General features: G+C 41.8%; 2 protein-coding genes across 3 annotated transcripts in view; one reads left to right on the top strand and one right to left on the bottom strand.

The window, feature by feature from the left end:
* Positions 9,425-11,924, bottom strand: GPR27 (G protein-coupled receptor 27). Its single transcript, XM_021070852.1, has one exon. It carries the CDS (start codon positions 11,898-11,900, stop codon positions 10,770-10,772), a length of 1,131 nt encoding a protein of 376 aa, XP_020926511.1. The 5' UTR covers positions 11,901-11,924; the 3' UTR covers positions 9,425-10,769.
* The window catches only part of EIF4E3 (eukaryotic translation initiation factor 4E family member 3), a 72,136-nt gene continuing 59,125 nt past the window's right edge, over positions 11,627-24,637 (top strand). Inside the window, exon 1 of one of the 2 annotated variants that reach the window (XM_021070855.1) lies at positions 11,627-11,738. The gene's annotated coding sequence lies outside the window, so the exon portion shown is untranslated. Of the gene's footprint in view, positions 11,739-12,453; positions 12,506-24,637 lie in introns of those variants that run through there. The other variant, XM_021070856.1, reaches the window with a different exon arrangement.

Below are 24,637 nucleotides of genomic sequence, written 5' to 3'. Positions count from 1 at the left end.
AAAAGACAAAAAGACAAAAAAAAAAAAAAAAAGAAGAAGAAGGAAAAAAAAAAAAAGAAAATACCTGCTGCTCAAAGTAAGAGGTTTAGAGAAGAATATTGCTAATTATGGTGCCATGATTGGGTCCTGGGGAGTTAACGGTCATCTGCAATCGTAGTCCTTTGGACAGCTGATGTTACTATTTTCTGTTAATTTTCCTGGATTTGGTTAGGGAGGGTGAGAGAAAAAAATCCCTAAATGCAAGGCATGGCTGGTAGACTCCAATTGTCTTCCACAATTCCTTCTGTCATTTTCATATTCTCTCTTTCCTTCCCTCCCCTCCCCTCTCCTTTCTCCACCCCATCTCCTCTTTCATTTCTCCTCTCTTTCCATCTCTACCCCTGCCCATCCCCCAAGAGGTTTTAGCTGGGCATGTGGCCACTCATCCAGACATCTAGAAACTGCATTTACCAGCAGCCCTTAGCCAGGTATGACTAGATAACTAAGTTCTTAGCAATGGAACCTTTGCAGAAGTGATCTGCCTCACTCACTTCCTCTCCAGGGGAATGCAGCAATGAATCTGGCTACTTTGGACCCAAGAGAGTGAAGGTACTTGGGGAGGAAAACAGGGCTGACCTGCTAGCTCGGTTGCTAAATGACCTCCTGAAACAGTCATTCAGAAGCCCAGAGAAATGTCCTATGATAAACCACTATGGAAAAGAGTATTTTATAAAAGAGTGGAGGAGTTCCCGTTGTGGAACTGCAGAAATTAATCTGACTAGTATCCATGAGAATGCAGGTTTGATCCCTGGCTTTGCTCAGCAGGTCGGGGATCTCAAGAGTTGCCACGAGCTGTGGTGTAGGTCGCAGATGTGGCTCAGATCCTGCATTGCTGTGGTTTTGGTGTAGGCCGGCAGCTGCAGCTCCAATTCAACCCCTAGTCTGGGAACTTCCATGTGCTGTAAGTATGGCCATGAAAATGGGGAAAAAAGTGTATATATAGATACACATATATATGGTTAGAAAATACACATATACATATGTATATGCATATATATATATATACACACACACATACACACACATATATGAATTACTTTGCTGTACAGCAGAAATTAGCACAACATTATAAATCAACTATACCTTAAAAAATTAAAAATTAAAAAAAAAGTCCGGTAAAACCATTAAGACACTCTAGCCATAGTGATTCGAGGTCTCCATTAAATGCTTCCACTTCTACCCTAATCGATGCAAATGGAATCATTCTTTTCAAAAGTGCATCATTTTGTTCTACTCAGTATTTTGTTCCGTGATCTTGAAAACTTGGCTACTGTGTTCTTGTGTAGTGGTTGCCCTGCAGAAGGTGGAAACAACACCCACCCCCAAAACTGGTTTGGATGTTAGGATTGATGCTGCTGCACATACCGTAAGAATGTGACAAGATTGATTCATCACATCATAGAATGGTCTGGTTAGAAGAAAGCAGGTACAAGTCAAAAGTGGCAACTGCGAGGCAGTTTGCTTGGTTTTAGTTTTGGTTTTTAAAAATTATTTATTTAAAAAAATTTTTATTACAGTACAGTTGGTTTAAAATGTTCCTTCAATTTCTGTTATACAGCAAAGTGACCCAGTCTCATATACATATATATATATATATATATATACACACACACACACACACACACACACACACACACACACATATATATATATATTCTTTTTTTTCACAACTATCTTCCATCATGCTCTAACCCAAGAGACTGGACATAGTTCTCTGTGCTGTACAGTAGAACCCTATTACTTACCTATTCTAAATGTAATCGTTTGTACCTACCACAAATTCCCCATCCATCTCACTCCCTCCCCACTGGAAAGCACAAGTCTGCTCACCATGTCCATGATCTGTTCCTGTTTTGTAGATAGGATCATTTGTGCCTTTTTTTGAATTTCAGATATAAGTGATATCATATGGTATTTGTCTTTCTCTTTCTGATTTACTTCACTTAGGATGAGAATCTCTAGTTGCATCCATGTTGCTGCAAATGGCATTATTTTGTCCTTTTTATTTCATTGTATATATGTACCACATCTTCTTAATCCATTCATCTGTCGATGAACATTTATGTTGTTTCTATGTCTTGGCTATTGTGAATAGTGCTGCAATGAACATAGCGGTGCATGTACCTTTTTGAATGAAAGTTTTGTCTGGATATATGCCCAGGAGTGGGATTGCCAGATCATATGGTCTGGTTTTAGTTTTTACTGTGGCCAGGAGGCAGGGCTGGGGTGAGAATACCTACCCACTGAGGCTTGCTAGCCCAGGTATAGGGCAAAAGGTAAAGAAGAGTTTGAGGCTAAAAAATAGTGTTCAAACATGCAAAATGGAATTTTTATCTTGATCACAATCCTGAAGGAATGTCTTAATAGGAAACTGATAACTCAATAGAAGAAGCGTTTTCAAATCAGAAATGGTTAAACTCACTTATATACTTTAGTAACAAGAGCATTCATATTCCAAACACTAAGAAAATGTGTAAATGTATTTCTTGCTGCCACTGTTCCAAACTCAAGTATATCATCTACTCAGCAAACACTAAGAAAATGTGTAAATGTATTTCTTGCTGCCACTGTTCCAAACTCAAGTATATCATCTACTCAGGAATTAACAAGTTTTAGAGAAAGGAGTTCCTGTTTTGGCTCAGCAGTAATGAACACAGCTAGGAACCATGAGGATGCAAGTTAGATCCCTAGCCCTGTTCAGTGCATTAAGGATCCAGCATTGCCCTGAGCTATGGTGTAGGTCACAGACTCGGCTCAGATCCGACGTTGCTGTGACTGTGGTGTAGGCCAGCAGCTGTAGCTCCAATTCGACCCCTAGCCCAGGAACTTCCACATGCCACAGGTGTGGCCCTAAAAAGACAAAAAAAAAAAAAAAAAAAAAGTATTTTAGAGACAGAGAAACTCACTGGGGCTCATTGTATCAGAACATTTTCTTATGATGTTTAAATGAATTTTAATCTCATTGGGAGATGCTAAAAAAAAAGAATAAACTTCAAATGACACACTTGAAGGGAACAAAGCTGTTTTTCCTACTAGCAAAAGGTAAAGTAATATGCCATTAACAGAAGACAAATCGTACCTTTGTGTAATTGTGCTCCTGTCAATAGAGGCAGATATTAAATATATATCTAAAGGTGTTTAATTCTAATATCTTTATAAAACTTATAAAGTAACTTACAAATTAAAAAAAAAATCTTTTGTCAGACCACATGTCACCCTATTTATAAAAGATTAGAACAGTTATGCAAATCAAATTCTAGAAATAGCTCTGGGTATCCCATAATTCCTCAAGATAGATATGCAAATTAAACTGATCATGACTGTGGGTTAAAAGAACCACACACTGTACAGTTATACTCTTTAGATATTACTCTGTGGAATGAATATCTGTTACTGGGCTTGTTCCCTGTTTGTTCTCCCTTTTTTTTCCTTCTATTTAGCACATTGCAATGCAAGTTGGTCAAGACTAGAGAACTATATGGGGAAAATACATAGGGGGAATAAAAGCAAAAAAAAAAAATGTTAAATGAAAAAGACGGAAAATTTTCATCTCCTCATGTATTTTAGATTTTATGATCTCTGGAGAATACTGTAATAAGGCATGTATTGTCAGCATTGAAACTGTAATAATTTTTCAAAGCCTTTCAAAATTGTAGCACCTCTGTATATCTTTAAGAAAATGAAACCATTTTTTGCACCCTCTAGGTTCCAACAAAGTTCTAACCAAAACACAGCATGCACTTCGCAGATATCACATCCTGGCAGAAAATAAGATTTCCATCCTAGAAAACTACGCAGTCTGGCATAATTCAGGTAATATAAATGTATCGGGTGATATTTTTAAATATATGCTTTTCTCTGAGTTTACATGCTCTCCACCTAGAGTAGGCTGGCCACTTAAAACTTAATTTATAAATGACTAAATTATTCCTCCTGGAAGCCAAGTGGTAACAGCTTTAATTTACCTGTCTCCTTAATGTTACTGAGAAATAAGAGTATTGCATTCATGCGTTGACGTTGCAACTTAAGACATTTGTGCCTGTTTTCTCTGTGTAATTTGAAGTGACTTTGAGTCTTCAGGCTTTCAGATATACATTCAAGCAGTTTACTTATCTTAAATGCCTGCCAGGATAAAGGGTGTGTTGACTACCTACTAAAACTTTTCTTCTCCTTTTCTTCAGAGAAAAAGCACAAAATACCCTTTTCTGTGTCTAAGCCTACTACTCCCATTTCCTTTGAGAGGAGAGAGGAGTGGTCTTCTGGAGGGCTACCTGTTTGATTTCTTTCCATTTCTGACATTTGTAATCTAATTTGCTGGTTCTCCCTGCAGAAAGCTTTTGTGTAACAAACTTTCTGCATTAAAATGACCACTTCCCTTACTGGTACTACAGCATTCACATAGAATTGGAACAGAAAACTTTGAAGAGAGAATTGCATTGTTTTATTTCCCTTAGAAAAATTCATTTTGAAAACAGACCCCAGAGTGGGGAGAATGTGGGAGTCAGAAAGATGCAGAAGATGGGAGTTCCCATCGTGATTCAGTGGAAATGAATCTGACTAGCATCCATGAGGGCGAAGTTTCGATTCCTGGCCTCGATCAGTGGGTTAAGGATCTGACGTTGCCGTGAGCTGTGGTGTAGGTAGCAGACAGGCTTGGATCTGGCCTTGCTGTGGCTGTGGTGTAGGCTGGCAGCTGCAGTTCCGATTTGACCCCTAGCCTGGGAAACTCCATGTGCCCCTAATGCGGCCCTAAAAAGGAAAAACAAACAAAACAACAACAAAAAAGAGGCAGAAGATGGAACCTGAACAATTTTACTTCCATCTTCTGTTTTTTCCTGTTTCCCTCAGTTAGGGGATCAGCGATAGACTGCTGGGGGCCCTTTCCAGGCAATCTACTATGAGGTCTGTTCTCCTTGTTGTTTTTCTTTTTTTAATTTAATTTTATTAATTTTTTTTTAGTTTTTTTTTTTTTTAATTGGGACCTTCTGGGGGACACACCTGTGGCATATGGAAGTTCCCAGGCTAGGGATCCAGTTAGAGCTGCAGCTGAGGCCTACACTGCAGCTTATGGCAATGCTGGATCCTTAAGCCACTGAAAGAGGCCAGGGAATGAAAACACATCCTCATGGATACTAGTTGGGTTCTCAATATGCTGAGCCACAAGAGGAACTCCTGTTTTCCTTGTTATTCCAGGCTCTTTCTCTGAATCTCCCTTCTGGCATACATATATCATGTTCTACCTTGATTTCTGGTTTGGGGCATATTTACCAGGTTTCTCCAATTAGCTTTCAAACTCATTAGCTAGAGAGCTCAACCTTTCTTGTCCTCATATTCTCCTGTACCGCCCAACAGAGAAACTGGTTTCTTATTTGCTTAAAATTCCTATGGATTTGATAGATTAATTCATGTGGTTTTCCAGATTCCTGTAGTAAATTTAGTCTATCAAAAGCTTGAAAATATACTGATCATGATAACAGTTTTTTTAAGTGCTATTAAATAGAATTGACCTTGTAAAAGCATTTTTTTAGTATTCTAGATTTTATTTCAATCTAAGAAATCAAGTCAAATCTATTTTATATTTTTTTCCAGAGCCAGGTTAATCTAACAATTAACAGCCAGCTAAATAATCTGATAGTTAGAAAAAGTAAATTAAATAGGTCTGATTTTTAAAAATTTGTCAGTATAGTTCTAGGATAGTTCTAGGATATCAGGCAAGGGAGTAGAGAGGATGGAGTCATTCTAAGTATTGTTGGTTAATTGTTTAAAATAGTAGTCATTATGAATATTAATGTTTGAAGTAATAGTTATTATTTCAAGTCAAGAAATCTAAAATCTAGAGATATGAGTTTGCTTGCTTGAGTAAGCACCTTAACAGTGTTAAAAAAAAAAAAGATGCCTGCTCTTTCTGTCTTTCTGGTCCACTATTTTCATAATGTTGGCAGTATCTCTTCTCATGGTTGCAAAACAGCTGCTGTGGCTCCAAGCATCACATCATCATCAAAGACATCCCCAAAAGAAGGAAAAGGGAGGGCAGGAGGGCTCTGTTCATGGGCTGAGTTAGACCCCCAAATTTTGCCCATGTTGGAGAAAAAGCATAAAGAATCCCTGGACTCTGATCAAGTTTGTTTTTAATTCTATGTACTCTGGAAACAGTAGTAAACAGTGCGAGGATATTGATATGGGTCTACAATGTGGATGGTTGGAGACAGTTTCCAATGACCTGCTTTGTCCCTCACAATGGGGGCCCTGAAGTTCAGTGGTCTTAGAAGGTCACACGGAGTCACACATCTGTCTGGCAAATAGAAAACAGTATTTTGGGTCTAGTACATTTTATGACTCCAGCCATCTCAATTCACCTCAATTTCAAGACAGCTTGAATGACAGTAAGCCTGCTACTCAGCCTGCCATGGCACTGAGATTTAATGACTGAGTTTGGAGACTTGAAAATTTTGCAGGACCTGCCCTGGGACAATCTCCCTCTCTCCGTAGAGCTTTGTTCACCCTTTATGTCTAAGAAGTCACCCCTTAAGTTTGAAAGTTTAACAGCAGTTGAGTTGGGAAAAGAGTGAGGAGGGACTTTGGACACGAGGAACAATACATGCAAAAGGCATGTTGGTATGATCTGTTCAGGGCACCGCCAGTGACTCAGAGTGGCTGAAGCCTGAAAAGAGAGTGTGAGGAGGTGAGACTGGAGAGGGAGCCACAAAGCCAGGCGTGCATCAGGCTTCATGAAGGTAAACACAACGCACCATGAGAGCCCAGAGGAGGGGTGATTGGGCCAAGAAGGCCTTCCAAACATCTTGGATCTGAGTCCAGCACAAACCTGATGTTCAGCCAAGAGCCAGAGGTATGGTCGTACAGGTTAGTTATGCTTGTACCATCCTAATTATTAAGTATTGTAAATCCTACCTTAGCAGAGGATTTAATGAGAGCTTCCCAGGGAGAGAAAGGGGAGTGAGGTGGGCTTTCCAGGGAGTGCTTATTCAGAGGTAACCAGAGAAGGGAGAGATGGAAATACACGAAGAAGATGAGGCCAGGGTAGTGATGGGGCTGGACCATGAAAGTCCTTCTGCGGCAGACCAGAAATCTGTACTTGAGCCTGTGGGTCATAAAAGGGTAGAACCAATGCTGCCAACCCAATGATCCATCCAGACTCGGCCCCAGGACCCAGGACCCTGTGACCTCTTAGGGGCAGGGCATTTGAAAATGTAGATGGCTGATGGTGATGCCCAATGTTTGTAGAAATAATTGTGTCGTGTTTTATGTCTTTAAAAGAGAGAGAGAGAAAGGAACAAAATGGGAAGGAAAGGAAGGAAATAAAGGGATGGAGGAAAGGAGGAAAAGAAGGAATAAGAAAGCAAGGCAGGAAAGAAAGAAAAGCGGGAGGAAAGAAGGGAGAAAAGGAAAAGTAGAAATAAATATGGCAACAATGATAAGATTTGGCAAGTTTGAATGGTGGATAATGGAGGTTATAATTTATCATTATGGTTATCAGTTTATTTGCTTCCTCATTTTACTCGAGATCTTTCATTTTTTTAAAAATGAACATGGTCAGGTAGAAACCTAAGTAGATATGTCCTTATGCAAAGTGATTTCATATATGGTATCAAAAGACCTAAAAATACTCATTTTTGACCTGCAGGACATGCAGACAAAAATTTATAGACAAGCAACCTCTTTTCTTTTGCTTCAAGTATATACATAACACATTGATTTCACTGGGGGAGGACAGGGGTGAGGTTATGTTAAATTAATTTTTCAAATAAATAAAATTGGGTTTCCCACACACACACCTGTGGCATCTGGAAGTTGTCCAGCCAGGGACTGAAATCCTAGCTGCAGCTGTGACCCATGATGAAGCTGCAGCAATGCCAGGTCCTTAACCCACTGGCACTGCACCGTGCAGGGGATTGAACTGTAGTTGGATCCTTGACCCACTGCACCATAGCCGGAGCTCCAAAATGAATGATTTTAATGGTGGTCTTCCCCAAATACATTGTACCTGTCCTGGTACAATGAGTTTTCTGAAAGACAACTAAACTTTTCTTGATGATTTTTTATTAACAATCAAAGTTCAGGTTAAAAAATTCAGTGATGGAAATAGCTGTTGAGGTGTGAGGGGACTTTTGTTCCTAAACAGTATTTCCTTGGATGGTTAGTTTCTCTGCCTCTCTTGTTCTTCTTTCTTTTCCCTTTACAGTTGGCTGTCATTTCTCATTACTGACTTCTCCTTAGAAATCCCCCATCCAGTGAGAACAAAGCAAAACAAAACCAGATCACCAAGTTTGTACACATGGTGTCTAAGTAAATCATGTTCAAACATAGGTTTGAGGTATGCCTCCAACTTCTGAGAATCTCGTTAAAATGCTCTTTCCTGGGCCCCACTGCGACCCCTTCTAATTTCCCTTTTTCTTTTTGGTTATGCCTGAAGCGGGTACTTTCCAGGCCAGGGGCTGAACCTGTGCTATAGCAGTGACAATTCAGGATCTTTAACCTGCTGTACCACCAGGGAAGTCGCTCGATCCCTTCTAATAATAATCTCTGCAGGTACTTAAGGCAGTTATTATTATGAACGTTAGAATTCGAGAATCACTGGCTTATGGATTCTCCTATAAAAAAATATCCATGAGCTTAAGGCTATATATAGTTGGAGATTGAGCTACTGCCTAAGGCTGGGGTCACACAGGAGTTAGCCTTGACAGCTTGGTTTCCATGCCAGGAGAGGTACTAAAAATTCTAACACCACACGGGATTAGCAAGTTCTATTTTCTGAACTTGGACCACTTGGGTCGGGGGGTGTAGATGAGGAGAGACACTTCCTGGGCTTCTACATCTTTAGGTTAGCTGAGATTTTTGATGAGTGGCCACTGAATAATGAACATCTGGTCTTGTGACCTGGGGAGAAATTAGCTAATATTTACTCATATTTTCCAAATGCGAGACTGTCTCCATAGACCGATTGACTTTTACAGACAAAATAATGCTGACCATTCACCTGAGATAAATGAGCCATACCCTCTTACTATGACTTACCCATCTTGGACTGAATATTTAATAGTTTAGATTATGCTCAACTGAAATAAATGTCAATATATTTACTGCACTCATTTTTAATTATTTTATCAGAATGATTGCTTTGCTTGAACTCATTTTATGTTTATAGAAAACAGTTTTAAGGCAGTATATATATCTACTGCTTCTTCTTTTTAAAGATAAGAGTTGCAGATTTTTATACTGTTTTAGGTTACCAAGCTTCCAAGTTTCTTGAAATTCTGATGGCCACGTAGACAGCATGCACTAAAAGGATAACAGAACATCAGTATCTTACTTAGATGTATATTACTACCTGTCATGGCCTCAAACAACAACAGCAACAAAAAGCCACTCCAGAATGAAAATACTGGTATATTTATATAATGCAAAGAGAAATACAGATATAAATCCTCAAAACGGAAGATACATTAATAAAAATGTAGCATTATAAGCCAAAAAATATTATACAGTACTTGCAGAATTTAGTCTTTCAATTTAAGATGACACTGTGTCTAACAAAGAAACATCATTTAAAATTATAATTCTCATTATTAACTTAAACATCAGTAGAACAGCACAGCTTAACCTAACAAACATTTTAAGGAAATGCTTTGTCTCAAAGTAGAGTATTATTATATTCCATCCATTTATACCATGAACAAAAGAAGAACAATTGTCAAAGTGGAAATTAGCTTCATACAACAGAATAAAACTGGGCTCCTCAAAGCACAAGCTGTTTCCACCAAATTATTTTACTTTTTATTGGCAAAAAAAATACCTAAATAACTTTTGATTTAGTACTCCGCTTGTCTCAGAGCCCTCCCAATCTTCGAACCACAATCAGTACACACAAAAACATGCAATACTGTATGTTCTCCAACACCATTACTAACCAAGACACTTTTTACTCTTTTGAAAGTTACAATTTTACAGAAATGTTTCCACTCAAGATTGGTATAATACAAAGAGCAATTGTCTGCTGATGGGCTGTTTCTAGTGGTATAAAGCAAGGTAGGAAACATCTGACTTGCATTACTTGTTACCAACTACAAACCACTGCCTTGCTACTCACTCCCATTTTCTGCTTTCAATTCAGAATCAATACTGCACAAAAGTTCTCAACGCCTTCAAAGAACCAGAGCAGTCCCCACGACCCCAAGGCCGGCAATTCAGAGGGAACTTGAGACAACTTTCCCTCCTTCTCCTGCTTCCAACAGAAGACCCTCAAGAAATGAGACTTGTGAAGCCCCCCTGGTTTCCTCTACTTCACTGCAAAAAGGTAATGCCACTTGAGGTTGTCAAAAATAGCTTCTGTAGAAAACTGGCCATGGCCTTTAGGAAAGGTTGCATGAAGAAATTTAGTTTAGCCTTTATTTAATTAAAAAAAAAAAAAAAAAAGGAGTAACATATGGAATAAAAGACATCAGTACCAGTACAAAGACTCCAGGGTCTCTACTGTCAGAATGAAAATATATTTAGGAGGACGAACGTGGAGAGCTGGGGTGGGGCTGAAACTTCGAAACCACCGCCCCCTCTCAAGGAGTCTGTACAATCCAAGTAAGTGACGAGCCACTTCTCAAAGGCGTTTTGAAGGCAGCTTAGAAAATTAAACGGGGCGCAGAAGGGGGGAGAAAACGACGTCACTGTCCAAGCCAAAGGGAAAGGCTGGGTTGGGGTGCAGGTGGCAGGAGGTCCCCTTACAAACCGATGCCTTTCAAGTCGCAGGGGAGGGTGGCCTGGGTGGCCTGGGGACTCTGGCAGCAAGGGAACTGGGCCCGGAAGCAGTCCCTGAGCTCCCTGTTGAAGAGGAAGCACACGACGGGGTTGATGCCGGCCTGTGCAAAGGTCAGCCACACGGAGGCCGTCAGGTAGGCCTGGGGGACAGCGCCGGGCCGCACCAGGACCCGCAGGTAACTGGCCACGACATAGGGCCCCCAGAGGAGCAGGAAGAGCAGAGTGACGGCGTAGAACATCTTGCACAGCCTCTTCTCCGTCTTGAACTCCTCGAGCACGAGGAGGCGGCGTGCGCCGCGGCCGGGCCCGGCAGGCCGGATGCCCACGAGCGCGGGCGGCGTGGGCCCGCGGCCGAAGCCAGCCGTCCAGTTGGCGGCCGCCTGGCCTGTGGCGCCGGGGCCGTGGAAGGTCCAGTCATGGCTGACGGCCGGCACGAGGCGCGCGGGCCGCATCTTGCGGCGGTCGTGGATGAAAAAGAGCAGACGGAGGTAGACGAGGTGCGTGGCGCCCACCACCACGGCCAGCAGCAGCAGGAAGCCGAGCGCGCCGGGGGCGCCGTCGGGCCGCTGCTCCAGGGCGCACGGCGCGTCCTCGTCCTCGCCGCCGCCGCCGCCGTCCAGCACCGGCGGGAAGGCCGCGGCCAGTGCCAGCGCCCAGGCGGCGCACACCAGCATGGCGGCGCACGGCCAGCCGGCCAGGCGCTCGGCGTAGAAGCGGTGGTGAGCGATGGCCAGGTAGCGGGTGACGCCCACGCCGAGCAGCAAGAAGGCGGCGTGGAAGCAGAAGAGCGCGGCCAGGAAGGCGAGCAGCTTGCAGCCGAGCGCGCCCGGCGGCGCCCCCGCGGCGGCCGCGGCCCGCCGCGCCGCCAGCATGACGGCCGGGAGGCAGGCGAGTGCGCGCAGCCCGTCGGCCAGGCACAGGTCGAGCAGCAGGTAGTATGGGGCGCGGTGCAGGCTGCGCTCCCGAACGATGAGTAGCGCAAAGAGCACGTTGCCCGCCAGGCTCACGCACAGCAGCAGGCTGAGCGTGGCCAGCTTGAGGCCCAGGGCGGCCGCCTCGCCGCCGCCGCTGCCCGGCTCGCTCGCGTTCGCCATCGCGGCCTCCCCGGGCCCGGCTGCGCTCCGCTCCGGGGCCGCCCTTGGCCTCGCCGCTCCGCAGGCCTGGCTCCCCGCCGGGGCTCCACCAACCACGCGGGTCCCAGGCGAGATCCCGGGCCGGCGGGGCTCAGCCCGCGCCCGGCTGGCCCCTCCTCGGCTCCCCGAGCTGCCGCCGCGCCGCCGCCATCTCAGGAATGGTGCACGCGGGAGGCGACGGCCACTCCCTGCGCCTCGGGCGCCGCGGGCTTCACTGCGGACCGGGCCGCGCCGCCGCCCGCAGCTCCCTGCATCCTCCTCCTCTTCCTCCTCCGCTGCCGCCGCCGCTGCCGCCGCGCCTCTGGGCTCTGCCCCCCGCCGGGCCCGCCGCTGCCGCTGCTGCAGCCACCGCCGCCGCCGCCGCCGCCGCCGCCGCCGCCGCGGAGCCCCCTCCCCTCCGCCGGAGCGCGCCGCGTGGCCGCCGCCGCCAGCCCCGCCGAGGAATCCCGCGCCGCCCGGGCCGGGCCGGGCTGGGGGCGCCGCCGCCGCAGCTGCGGGCCGGGAGGCAGCCGGGAGGGAGGCAGGGCCCAGGACGCGAGGTGGCGACAGGTCGCGTTTGGCCCCAGGTAACCGGGGTCCGGCGGCGGCGCCCGGCGCCCGCCCTGGGGTCACTGTAGCCTCGCGCGCGGTGGGAGGTTGTCGGGGGTGGCGGGGCCTGAAGGCCTGGGGGTGGGAGACGAGATGGGGGGAGGAGAACTGGAGTATCCGGGATAAGCCCTCTGCCCGCAGCTAACAATAGTTAACTGTCACCATCATCATCGTCACCACAATCTTGTAACCTCTAATATTCAGGTCAGCGTCGATGTGGGTGGCAGTGCTCTGGGGAGCTTTACCAGCATCATCTCCCTTAACGTTCACAATAACCGCAAAGTTGGTTCTGTTCTTAAACCCACTTCTTATTTGAGGAAGAAGAGGCTTTGGGCGTCCAGGGAGTTGAGAGCTGGTAAGCGGCAGAGTTGAGATTCCAGTTTCACTGCGTCTGATTTCCAGGGTTGGATTCACAGGACTCTGAAGCATACCCTGCTCTCTGTCTCATTCGTGGTGCCAGTGAAGACATCTGTCAGGGAAAAGAAAGCCCTCATGCTCTCTTAAGTGATTTGGAAGGTGAAGCCCATACCACCTTCCTCCCGGAATTTGGAGTAAGCCTAAAAGGGCAGCTCTGGTTCTGATCCTTAGACAGGCCACATTCAAGGCATTGTGCCGGCTGTTCCTCTACCTGGAATAGCCCCTCAAATGGCTCCCCAAACTCTGGGCCATTCTGACCAGTCTAGCTTACCGTGTCATTGTCCATTCATTTCCTTTTCTTTCTTTCCTTCTTTCGGGCTTCACCCATGGCATATGAAAATTCCCAGGCTAGGGGTCTCATCAGAACTGCAGCTGCCGTCCTGTTCCACAGCCAGAGCAATGTGGGATCCTTAACCCACTGAGCAAGGCCAGGGATGGAACTGGCATCTTCATGGATGCCAGTCAGGTTTGTAACCCACTGAGCCACAACAGAAACTCCCCATTCATTTCCTTCTTAGCACTTAAAATTTATCACTACATAGTTTTATTTCTTTTTAAGATCTTGTCCTTCCAGTCGGTCTCTAACCTCCATGAAGGCAAGGGACAGTGTCTGGTTTTTCATACCACTGTATCCTCAGTGCCTGGCATGGGAAAGCCAGAATTAAGAAATATGTTCTTTCTTGGGTACACTCACTTTTTGCTTTCTTTTATGCAGAATAGTATTTATTGCCTGCCTTGTATGTGTGTGGCAGTCACTTCGTTGGGCACTTTCAGGACAACACAAGACCATAGAAAATCTTTTCAGGATAAGGAGTCTAAACTTTAGTTTGTAGGCAGTACGGAGACCTTAGAGGTTTTTGAGGAAAGTGATGCTATTAGAAAACTACTCATGTGCTTCAGGAGGATGATTTTGGCTGTAGTGTTTAAGAGGAATGACAGCAGAGTTTGGAAGTCTAGTGCAGAGCCTTAGACTTTAGTGTGCACAGAAATCACTGGGGATCCTAATTCACTATTTCTGGATGGGGCTGAAAATGTTGCCTTTCTAACAAGTTCCTAGGTGACCTTTGTGCCTCTGGTAAACAGACCACACTTGGAATAGCAAGGACTTTGAGGGCAGTTTTTTTACATTTTTGTTAAAAAAAAAAAATCTAAGTGATAGACAATGAGGATCTAACTTAGGACCCCTAAGTGGCCAGAAATAAGTGGCTGACCAGGCAGTTCTACAAATATTTTGTGAGCCACACAAGAAGTCCGAGGTCTACAAATATTTGATCAGAAAAGAGAAGTGGATTCTGGAGGGTATTTTGGTTAGGAATTTTATTTTGATAATAGTAGATTTAAAAATGTAAGTGATTTTGTTTTCCTCATGAAGCAAAGTCCATAGGTTAGTGGTTGCTGGCCTTGAATTATTGGCTGAAGAACTGAATTTCTGAAAGTCTTTTAGCCCTTCCCTCATAATCAATAGGCTGCTGTCACCCCATCCATTCCTTCTGCATTCTAGGCAGAAAGAAGGAAAAGAAGAGCAAAATTTTTCCTGCCGTCTAAGTAGGGCCCCTTGGAAGCATTTTCTAGAAGGCCTACATTATAACAAACACATGTCATTGACTACATGCAAAGGATTTGGGGAAATGATTTCTTTAGAGCCAGACATAACCATGGAGAATGAGATCCAACCTTCATGGGGACCTTAGCATTTGGGCTGCATCAGCCCAGAGCAAGGGATGCCTTCCTTTAATGCACACAAAGATGTCAACTCTTTGATCATCTTTATGATCATCTTTATGGTTGCTTTATGATCATATCATGGCAGCATGTGCTAACTGAGCACTTGCTGTCGTGCCATGCAGTGTGCTGACTTCTTGAAACGTGTTATCTTGTTTAATCATTCTAAGGGCGGCATGTGGCGGGTGCTTTTACAGTTTCCATTTTGCTGAAGAGGCAGAAAGGTAACCTGTGAGAACTGGGATTGCAAGGGAGTAAGTCTGGCTCTAAGGCCCATGCTCATAAACACTGTATGCATTGTCCCTTCATCGTAACTGCAAAGAAAGCTACTAAGTTTTTAAAAGCAAAAACTAACATGATCCTCATGTTCACAGAATTATAGCCCTTTCAAAGAGGGCAGAGATGTTCATTTTATAAACTCATATATGGCTGAATGGGCATAGAGTCCAGGTCTTCTCCTTCTGAGGTCAGTACCCTTCCCACTTAATTAAAATCTTAATAGTGTTTATTCCAGTGAACATATGCCATTGTACAAGTCACTTAATGTCTCATAATCTCAGACGTTCCTCTTTACAAAAGGAGACATTGGACCAAATGATGTTTCAGGGTCCTCACCTCTGAAGATCAGTTTGTACATGAGAAAATGAAAGTTCAGTGGTTATATAATCCCAAATAGGGAGAGATTTATTCTTCAGAAGAGGACCCCAAGGAAGAGACATTAGCTCCTTGTGATTTAAATTTCTCCATGTTTTCTATTTCTCTCTTTGGCTCTGTATGCTTCTCTTTGGGATTTGAGATTTGGTTTAGTCATCTGCCCAGAATCAAATAGCAGAAGCAGCAACAGAAAATATATAAATCATGGCTTTCACAGCATTTATATGCCTCCTTTCATTGTCACCATTTGTTCAGAGGATTAATACATAAGGAAAAGCCATTAGCATTTCATTGCCAAAGTCAACTTATTTTCCTTTTATTGTTTCTAGGAAGCTTCACACAAGAATTTAAAATAATTTCGTAGGCCCCGAGTTGAGTGCCAGTATCTCAAAGCAGAACAGCTCTGTGGGATTTTTCCTTATAAGAAAAATTTCCCTTTTGCTTATAACCAGATTCTGCCTTCTGCACAGAGATAGAAAAGTTGGGATTCCCCCACCTACCCTCCACCCACCACAACTGAGCTGTTATTTCTTTGCTGCACATATAGATGATGTGATTGATAATAGAAAGCAGCTGTTTGAAAGACCGGTTGAAAGACCTTGACAGAGTCAATCAAGGCCACAGTTCTCTTGATCATGGGAGCCAGTTTGGCTGACTTCTGTCCAACCTCAGGCTTCTGGCTAGTCATCTGCCAGTGTACATCAAGATAAAGAAGGCTGGCCTGACTTAAGTCTCATCCCATCTCTTAGAAAATATAAGCCAAAGTCTATTTCCAGTGGGCATTGAGTTATCAAAGGATAGCACTTGGGAGTTCCCATTTCAGCTCTGCAGGTTAAGAACCTGACCTAGTGTCCGTGAGGATGCAGGTCCAATCCCTGGCCTCACTCAGTGGGTTCAGATCCAGCGTTGCCATGAGCTGAGGTGTAGGTTACAGATGAGGCTCGGATCTGGTGTGGCTGTGGCTGGCAGCTGCAGCTCTGATTTGACCCCTAACCTGGGAACCTCCATATACCATGGGTGCAGCCCTAAAAAAAAAAAAAAAAAAAAAAAAAAAAAAAAAAAAATAGCATTCAGATTGGCCTCTCCTTGGGAGAGGAATGAAAATGGATTGGAGTTAGACACACCTTAGTTCACATCCAAGCCCCAGCAATTACTAGCATGTATCCTTAGCCAAGGCCTTTTGTGAGGAAGAGTCCATTAAATTCGATCCATTTGCAAAAAGAATGTCATACAAGGTGTACACATAGGTGGTGTGTAGTCACCGGTAGATACAGTTTATTCATGTTTGCTCTCACCAGACTATATATGCCTTGGCTAACCATGGCTTGATTGACTTATATTCTGCACCTCAGCCTAGCATAGGAGGATGCCCTGTGCATAGTGGGTTGTCAGTACTTGGTGTGTAACATATGAAGGTCAGTCCATAAACTGAAAGGGGCCAAAAATATAGCTGCTTCATAGAAACTTAATTTCTGACTGAGTTGCCATTTTGCCTTAAGGGTAAAGAAAAAAAATGTAACCTTGGTGCTTCTGGGGTTTCATTGAAGATCCTTGCTTCTTTGGGATGTGCCAGAATTTCAGGAGAGCACCCAGGTTGCGCACCACACAGTTGCTCAGGGTAGTGGGTACAGGTGTGGGGAGGGAAGAGTATGACATCTAATGTTGGGTCAGTTGTTGCCATTGTTTCTGTCATCATAAGCCATTGTTGTTTAGTGATAATTAGCTGCTTTATGAGAATCTGGGCTGGAATATGTATCATGCCACCCCAGCCATTCCTCTCAGCACTGTGTCTGGGAAACCCCATGCAGAGCTCCCCGTCTCTGTACCCTCTTCTTGCCTTCCTTCTGCCTTCATCTCTGGGGATCTCCTCTCTCCTCTGGCATAAGGGAAATCTATTTTTTCTTGTTCTTCTGGACAGTATAATCGGCCAGTTCTGGGAATCTCTGGGCCCAGAATTTAGGTGTTTGGAGAAACAGGAGTCAGGAAGCTACCTTACATAAGCTTCTCCTTGGCAAGGAAGCCTGGAACCTGCTATCTGCTTCAGTATTGGGAAAGAAAGGGAAAAACAGGGGAAGAGAGACTGATCAGGTCTTATCTCAAAATATTGTCCCTGCTGTGTATTTGTTGACTAATTGACTGAATATATCATTTATGTGTATAGGCAAGGTATAGTGTCACACTTCTTATAAGCAAAATATGGTTTAGTGAAAACTCTTAACAGTTTTCTCCATATGCGAAGGAGTGAAGGTAGCCCCTTACCTCACACTGTATACAAAGGTGAACTCTGTATGGATCATAGACATAAATACAAGAGCTGAAACTGTAAATAAAGAAAGTGTAGAAGTAAATTTTTATGATGTTAGATTAGGCAGTAGTTTCTTAGATATAACACAAAGAGGAGGAATGAAAAAAATTAGATAAATTGGATTTTATTAAAATTTTAAAGTTTCCACTTAAAAGAATACCTTCAAGAAAGTGAAAAGACAACCTGCATAATGGGATATTTTCAAATTATATGTGATGAGGGAGTTGTATCCAGAATATATAAGGAGTGCCTATATAAGTCCACAGTAAAAAGCCAAACAGCCCAATTTTAAAATGGGCAAAGGATTGAATAGGCATTTCTTCAAAAAGATATACAAATGACTGATAAATACATAGAAAGATGTTCACCATCATTAATCATTAGGAAAATGCAAATCGAAACCATAGATACCACTTCACACTTAGTGGGATGGCTGTTACCAAAAAAGACAAACAATATCAAGTGTTGACAATGATGTAGAGAAATTGGAACCCTCATATAGTGCTGTTGTGTAAATATAAAATGCTGCAGCTGTTTGGGAAATAGCTCAGCAGTTTCTCATCAGTTAAACATAGAATTACCTATGATCCAGCAATTCTACATTTAGGTAAATACCCAAATGAAATCAAAACATCCACACAAAATTTGTACACACATGTTTCTAGCCAAGGGGACAAGGGGAGCAGTCCAATTGTCCATCAGTGGATGAATGGATAAATAAAATGTGAATTCTCTGTATAGTGGAATATTATTCACTCATAAAAAGGGATGGAGTGCTGCCATAGGCATGCACATGGACGAACCTTGAAAACATGATGCTAAGTGAAAGAAGTCGAATAGAAAAGACCACGCATTGTATGATTTCGTTTATATAAAATCACCAGAGTAGGCAAATCTATGGAGACATAGGCAGATTGATAATTGTCAGGGACTTGGGGTAGAAGGGGTTGGAGGGTGACTGCTTATGGGTATTGGGGCATTTGTTTTGGGGAGGTGATGAAATTATTCTAAAATTAGATAGTGGTAGAGTTCCCATTGTAGCTCAGCAGATTAAGAACCCAATGTTCTTTGATGTGAGTTTGATCCCTGGTCTCGCTCAGTGCTTTAAGAATCCAGGGTTGCGGCAAGCTGCAGTGTAGGTCACAGATGCAGTTCCATCCAGTGTTGCCATGGCTGGGGAGTAGGCCCTAGTTGCAGCTCTGAGTCAACCCCTAGCTTGGGAGCTCCCACGTGCCATGAGTGTGGTAAAAAAGAAAAAATAAATAATTAAATTAGGTAGTGGTAAGAGTTGCTCAACTCTGCATGTCCTAAGAAGATATGTAATTGTGGGGGAGAAAAACCACATTTCCTATTACAGTCAGGCCACCTCTGTAACCTTAAAAAGTATCCTTATTAAAAGGTTGCTATGGACCTAGAAAGTGACATGGACTTCTCACTGCTTTCTGAGTGAATGTAAGCTTTAAAGGTACGAATTCTTGGGCCCTTCCTCAGGGTTGGCCACAGAAATCAGTATGTTTTGCCATATGGTCACGTGTCCAAGTGTTGTATCTCAGATTTGCTTCAGCATTTACATGCTTTGATGCTGAAATGACTTTGGGAGGAGGGATTAAGGAACTCTTATTCAGTCAGTAGGTTTATAGTGCAGTGCCTACCTACTGGAAAACCTATCGTTCCCTCGGTTTTTTACATCCAGTAGCACACCGAGGTGTTTAGCATGTACTATCTAATATACGTTTACAAATCCCTGTACCCTCATATTACAGAAGAGGAACCTAGAACCTTATGTTAATTAGAGCACTTAATTACATAGTCTTTGGCCGCATAGCCCAAAGTGCTATGGCAAGGTTAAATTCTGGTCTGTCTGGACTGAAAGACTGATTTCTTAATAAATACACATACAGGGCTGTGTTGGCTAATACATAATTGAGGAGAACACTTATCAATATCTTATAAATACTAAACTGGAGGTCGTATCACTTGGTACAGGATCGAGAAAAACTCATGTCATTGGCAATATTTTAATCGCTCAAAAATGAACACTTCCAACATTTCAAAGAAACAGAAAACTATACCTGTCACCACCTTAAAAAAAATCCCTGATATTTCTTTAAAAACTCTTTGATATTTCTGTAATACATTTTTTCAAAGAGTTAGAGCCATGGCTCCAAGTGAGAAAAAAGCCTTCTTTTATGTGGCCCCTCTTTTTTCCATTATACTTGATAGTCGCTTAAACTCCCTCTAGCGGTTAAATCATGTTGTGATCTTAAATTTTGATTTAGAAAGATGGAACCCGGCTGTGGGGACCAAGGTGCTGCTGTGAGTGCCACAGAGGATAGGATCAAACCTGTTCCTTAGATGTTCTCTTCCTGTGTCATGGAGTCATGGTGCAAATAGTATCTATCAGAGCTGCCACTTCTATAATCCTCTCCCCACTTGCTTATTTGATGAGAAATCAAAAAGCTCATTGATTATTGTTACTTTCTGTTCTAGGGATTAATAGAGACTATAATTTCTAAAATACACATTTTGGGAGGACATCTTTATAAAATGCTCTTTAAAAAAAAAAAGTAAATTGCTCTAAGCTGGACAACCGAGGCCCACAAGACACACCATTTAGAGATGTGCCTGTCTTTCTTCCCAGTGAGCCGACAACTTTCTTGTAAGGAAAAAAAATGAAAGTTTTAATTCTTTAAAATACCCACCTTCTCTGCACGTACACATGCATATACCTATAAATTCTTCTCCCTCCCCCAACCTGTGCATTGGGCTTTGATTTAGATGAAGTAAAGAGTCTTGTAATGGTCAGAATTCTTACCACTATTGGGGAGGGTCTCTGTAAAAATAAAGGGTAAGCTTATCTTAGAGACAAGGCAGGTGGATTTTGATCGTAAAACAAGTCATGTAAAAGGTATGTGACTTGGAAACATTTCTTCCAAGTCTTCCATAAGACATTAAGAAGGTTTGATGCCAGTGTCACAGACATTATGATTAAACAGCAACATTTCTCAGAACCCCCTTGCTCCCACTCTTCTGCCACTTTCTAACAGGCATAGAACTCATTTAATGAATACAAATTACGTAGAGTCAGCTTGGCGTCAGTGAGGGGTGGAACTATGCAATTCCACACTGCAGAATAGTTCACAGCTGAATCATGCACCGTAACTACACTTTGTCAGTTGTAAAACTTTTTTGTCTTCCTTCACGCTAATAGTTGTGATTTTCCCCCCTTTAAAATGATATATACCTATAACCCACTTGACCTCAGACTTTCTGATAGAACCATGCAGTTTCACTCACTACAGTCAACGCCATCATCCAATAGAGTGGTGACATTTTTATCCCTGGAGACATCTCTCCTGGAACCTTCATTCTTTTCAGTCTGATCTGAACAGTTGTCTGCACAGGACACTTCCATTCACCATCATGCTGGTCTCTTCCCTCCCTTCCTAGGTCAGATCTCCTGTTTTCTGCAGCCCACACCTTTCTCTTTCTTGTTCTTTCTTTCTCTTTCTTTATTCTTTCAATTTAGTTGGTGTATATATATTGGTAAGATTTTACATATCTTAAAGTGCACTTCATTTGCATTCATACTTGTTTGATAGTTTGGCTGGGAATAGCATTCTCCTAGGTTGAAAATAATGACTAATGGTGTTGAGCATCTTCTCATGTGCTTATCTGCCATCTTTGTAATTTGTTAATTAATTTTTATTAAAGTATAGGTGATCCACAACCATCTGTTTAACTTTGCTGATAAATCTGTTCAACTTTTTGCCCTTTTTTGTTTTGTTATTTTTATTTTTAATATTGACATTTGAAAGTTTTAAAAATATATTCTGGAGTCAAGTACTCTTTCAGATATATGATTCATAGTTATTTTCTCTTGGTCTATGGCTTATCTTTTTATTCTTTTTTTAGTGTCTTCGAAAAGCACAAGTCTTTAATTTTCACCAAGTCTAGTTTTTCATTTTGGAATATTTTATGAATCTGGTTTTGATGTCATATCTAAGAAATCCTTTCCTAAACTAGGGTCACAAAGATTTTCTTGTATGTTTTCTTCTAGAAGTTTTATTTTTTTAAGTTTTATGTTCCATATTAAGCTAATTCTTGTTAATGGTATGAGGTATGGGAAGTATGGATTGGCATTTTTTTTTGCATGTGGATGTCCAGTTGTTCCAACCAACTTTTTTGTTGAAAAACTACTATTGTTCATTCAATTGCCTTTGCATTTTTGTCAAAAATCAATTGTATATATGTGTCTATTTCTGGACTTGCTCTTCAATTTATCTTTGTCAATCTTGATGCCAATACCACACTGTATTGATTATTGTGGCTTTTAATAAGATTTTAAAATCAAGGTGTGTTATTCCTCTAAAGATGTTCTTTTTCAGAATGTTTTGGCTATTCTCAGTCATTAGCATTTACTTATAGCTCTTAGAATCAGTTTGTCAGATTCTACAAAAAGGCTTGCTGGAATTTTAATTGGGATTGTGTGTAGATCAATTCTGGGAAAATCGAAATCTTAACACTACTCCATCTTTCTATACATGATCAATGTGTATCTCCTATATAGATTTAGGCCTTTAATTTCTTTCTTTTTGTAGTTATAGTTATCATTGTACAGTTCTTGTACATCTTTCCTCAGATTTATTCATAGGTATTTCATATTTTTGATGTTATTATAAATGGTGTTTAAAAAATTCCCATTTCTGATTGTTCAATCCTAGTATATAAATATACAATTGGTTTTTGCACCCAACTTGTATCCTGAGATTTTGCTGAACTCATTTATTCTATAGCTTTTGGGGGTAAATTCCATCAGGTTTTTTACATAGATGATTGTGTTGTCTGTGAATAAGGACCATTTTACTTTTTTTTCCAGTGTGGATGCTTATTTCTTTTTTTTCCTTATTGCACTGGCTAGCCCCTCAGTACTTCGCTAAATAGAAGTGGTGAGAGTGGACCTTGTTAGTCCCTTTCCCCACATTTAAAGGAAAAGCTTTCAGTTTTTCACTTTTAAGTATGGTATTAGCTGTTGGTTTTATAAATGGCTATAGAAGTTCTCTCCTGTTCCTATTTCACTGAGAGATTTTTGAAAACCAGGAGTGAATGTTGGATTTTGGCAGATCTTTTTCTGCATCTTTTGTTAAATGTTGAATTATATTAATTGACTTTCCAATGTTAAACCAACCTGCATTATCCTTTTCCTTATATTCCTCTTGCTAAAATTTTGTTTGGGATTTTTGTGAATATAACCGTAATGTTTATTGATCTCTAGTTTTCTCCTCTTGTACTGGTTTCGGCTGGTTTTTCAGAGTGGGAGAGGCTGGCCTTTTCAAATTTTTTTTTCTTTATGCAGTTTCTGTAGAAAAAGAATTTGTGTAGTTGGTATTATTTTTTGCCTGAATGTTTGGTAGAATTTATCATTGAACCCATTTGAGGCTTCTGTTTTCTTTGTGAAAAGGTATTTAACTACATATTCCATTTCTTTTATAAGTATATGACTATTCAGATTATTATCTATTTCTTGAGTAAACTTTGGTAGTTCATACCTTTCAAGGAATTTTTTCATCTCATCTTTTATTATTTTCATAAAGTTATTTTTTCATCAGTCTTTGTTTTCTTTAGAATTACCTTGTTGTCTGTAGAGTCTGTCTTGATACCATGTATCTAATTCCTGATTCTGATAATTTGTTTCTTCACAATATTTTCCTGAACAGTCTGGCTAGAGGTTTATCAATTTTTTTTATTCTCAAAGAACTATTCTTTTGTTTCATTGATTTTTTTCTTTTATATTGTTTTCTACCTCATTAGTTTCTGCTCTGATTTTTATTATTTCCTTTCTTTTACTTAATTTGAGTCCAATTTTCTCTTTCTCCAGTTTCTTAACATGAAGCTGAGTTCATTGATTTGAGACTGCTGTTCAAGAATTCTTATTACAAAATGTCTCCTCAGTGCTATTTTAGCAGCCTCCCACAAATTTGATGTGTGTGTTTTCATGTTTATTCATTTCTAAATAGTTTCTAACTTCCTTTTTGATTGCTTTTGTGAGCCATGGCTTATATAGGAGTGTGTTATTTAGCTTATAAATATTTGGAAATTCCCAGGGATATTGCCATTATTAATTTTTAATTTCCAATTGTATCAGAGAAGATACTTGTATGACTGGAATTCTATTAAATTTATTGCAGGTTGTTTTATGGTCCAGAATATGGTGTGTCTTGCTTAAATGCTCCATGTATACTTGAAAAGAATGTGTATTGTGTGGTTGTTAAATAGAATGTTCTATAAATGTCAATCAGGTCAAGTCAGTTAATAATGTTGTTGAAATATTTTATATTCTTACTGATTTTCTGTCTATTTGTTCTAGCATTTATTGAGGCAGAGGTTTTGAAATCTCAGACTACAATTATGGATTTATATATATAGTTCCTTGTACTTCTAACCATTTCCTCTTCATGGATTTTGAAGTTCTGTTATTGTCAGGAGCAGAGTGTTTCGAACTGCTGAGTTCTCTTGATGAAGTCACTCCTTTATTTATTTATTTATTTTTCTTTTCTAGGGCTGCTTCTCCTGGCATAGGTAGGTTCCCAGGCTAGGGCTCCAACCGGAGCTATAGCCGCCGGCCTACACCATAGTCACAGCAACTCCAGATCCGAGCCACATCTGCAACCTACACCATAGCTCACGGCAATGCCGGATCCTGAACACACTGAGCAAGGCCAGGGATGGAACCAGCAACCTTATGGTCCTAGTCGGATTCATTAACCACTGTGCCACCACGGGAACTCTGACTCCTTTATATTATTATTATTATCATCATTATTTTGTCTTTTTGCCATTTCTTGGGCTGCTCCCACAGCATATGGAGGTTCCCAGGCTAGGGGTCGAATCGGAGCTGTAGCTGCCAGCCTACGCCAGAGCCATAGCAACGCAAGATCTGAGCCGCGTCTGCAACCTACACCACAGCTCACAGCAACGCCAGATTGTTAACCCATTGAGCAAGGGCAGGGAT

Source organism: Sus scrofa, chromosome 13 (assembly GCF_000003025.6).
Source record: "Sus scrofa isolate TJ Tabasco breed Duroc chromosome 13, Sscrofa11.1, whole genome shotgun sequence".
Taxonomy (NCBI): Eukaryota; Metazoa; Chordata; class Mammalia; order Artiodactyla; family Suidae; genus Sus; species Sus scrofa.
This window is presented reverse-complemented; position numbering and strand designations above follow the sequence as displayed.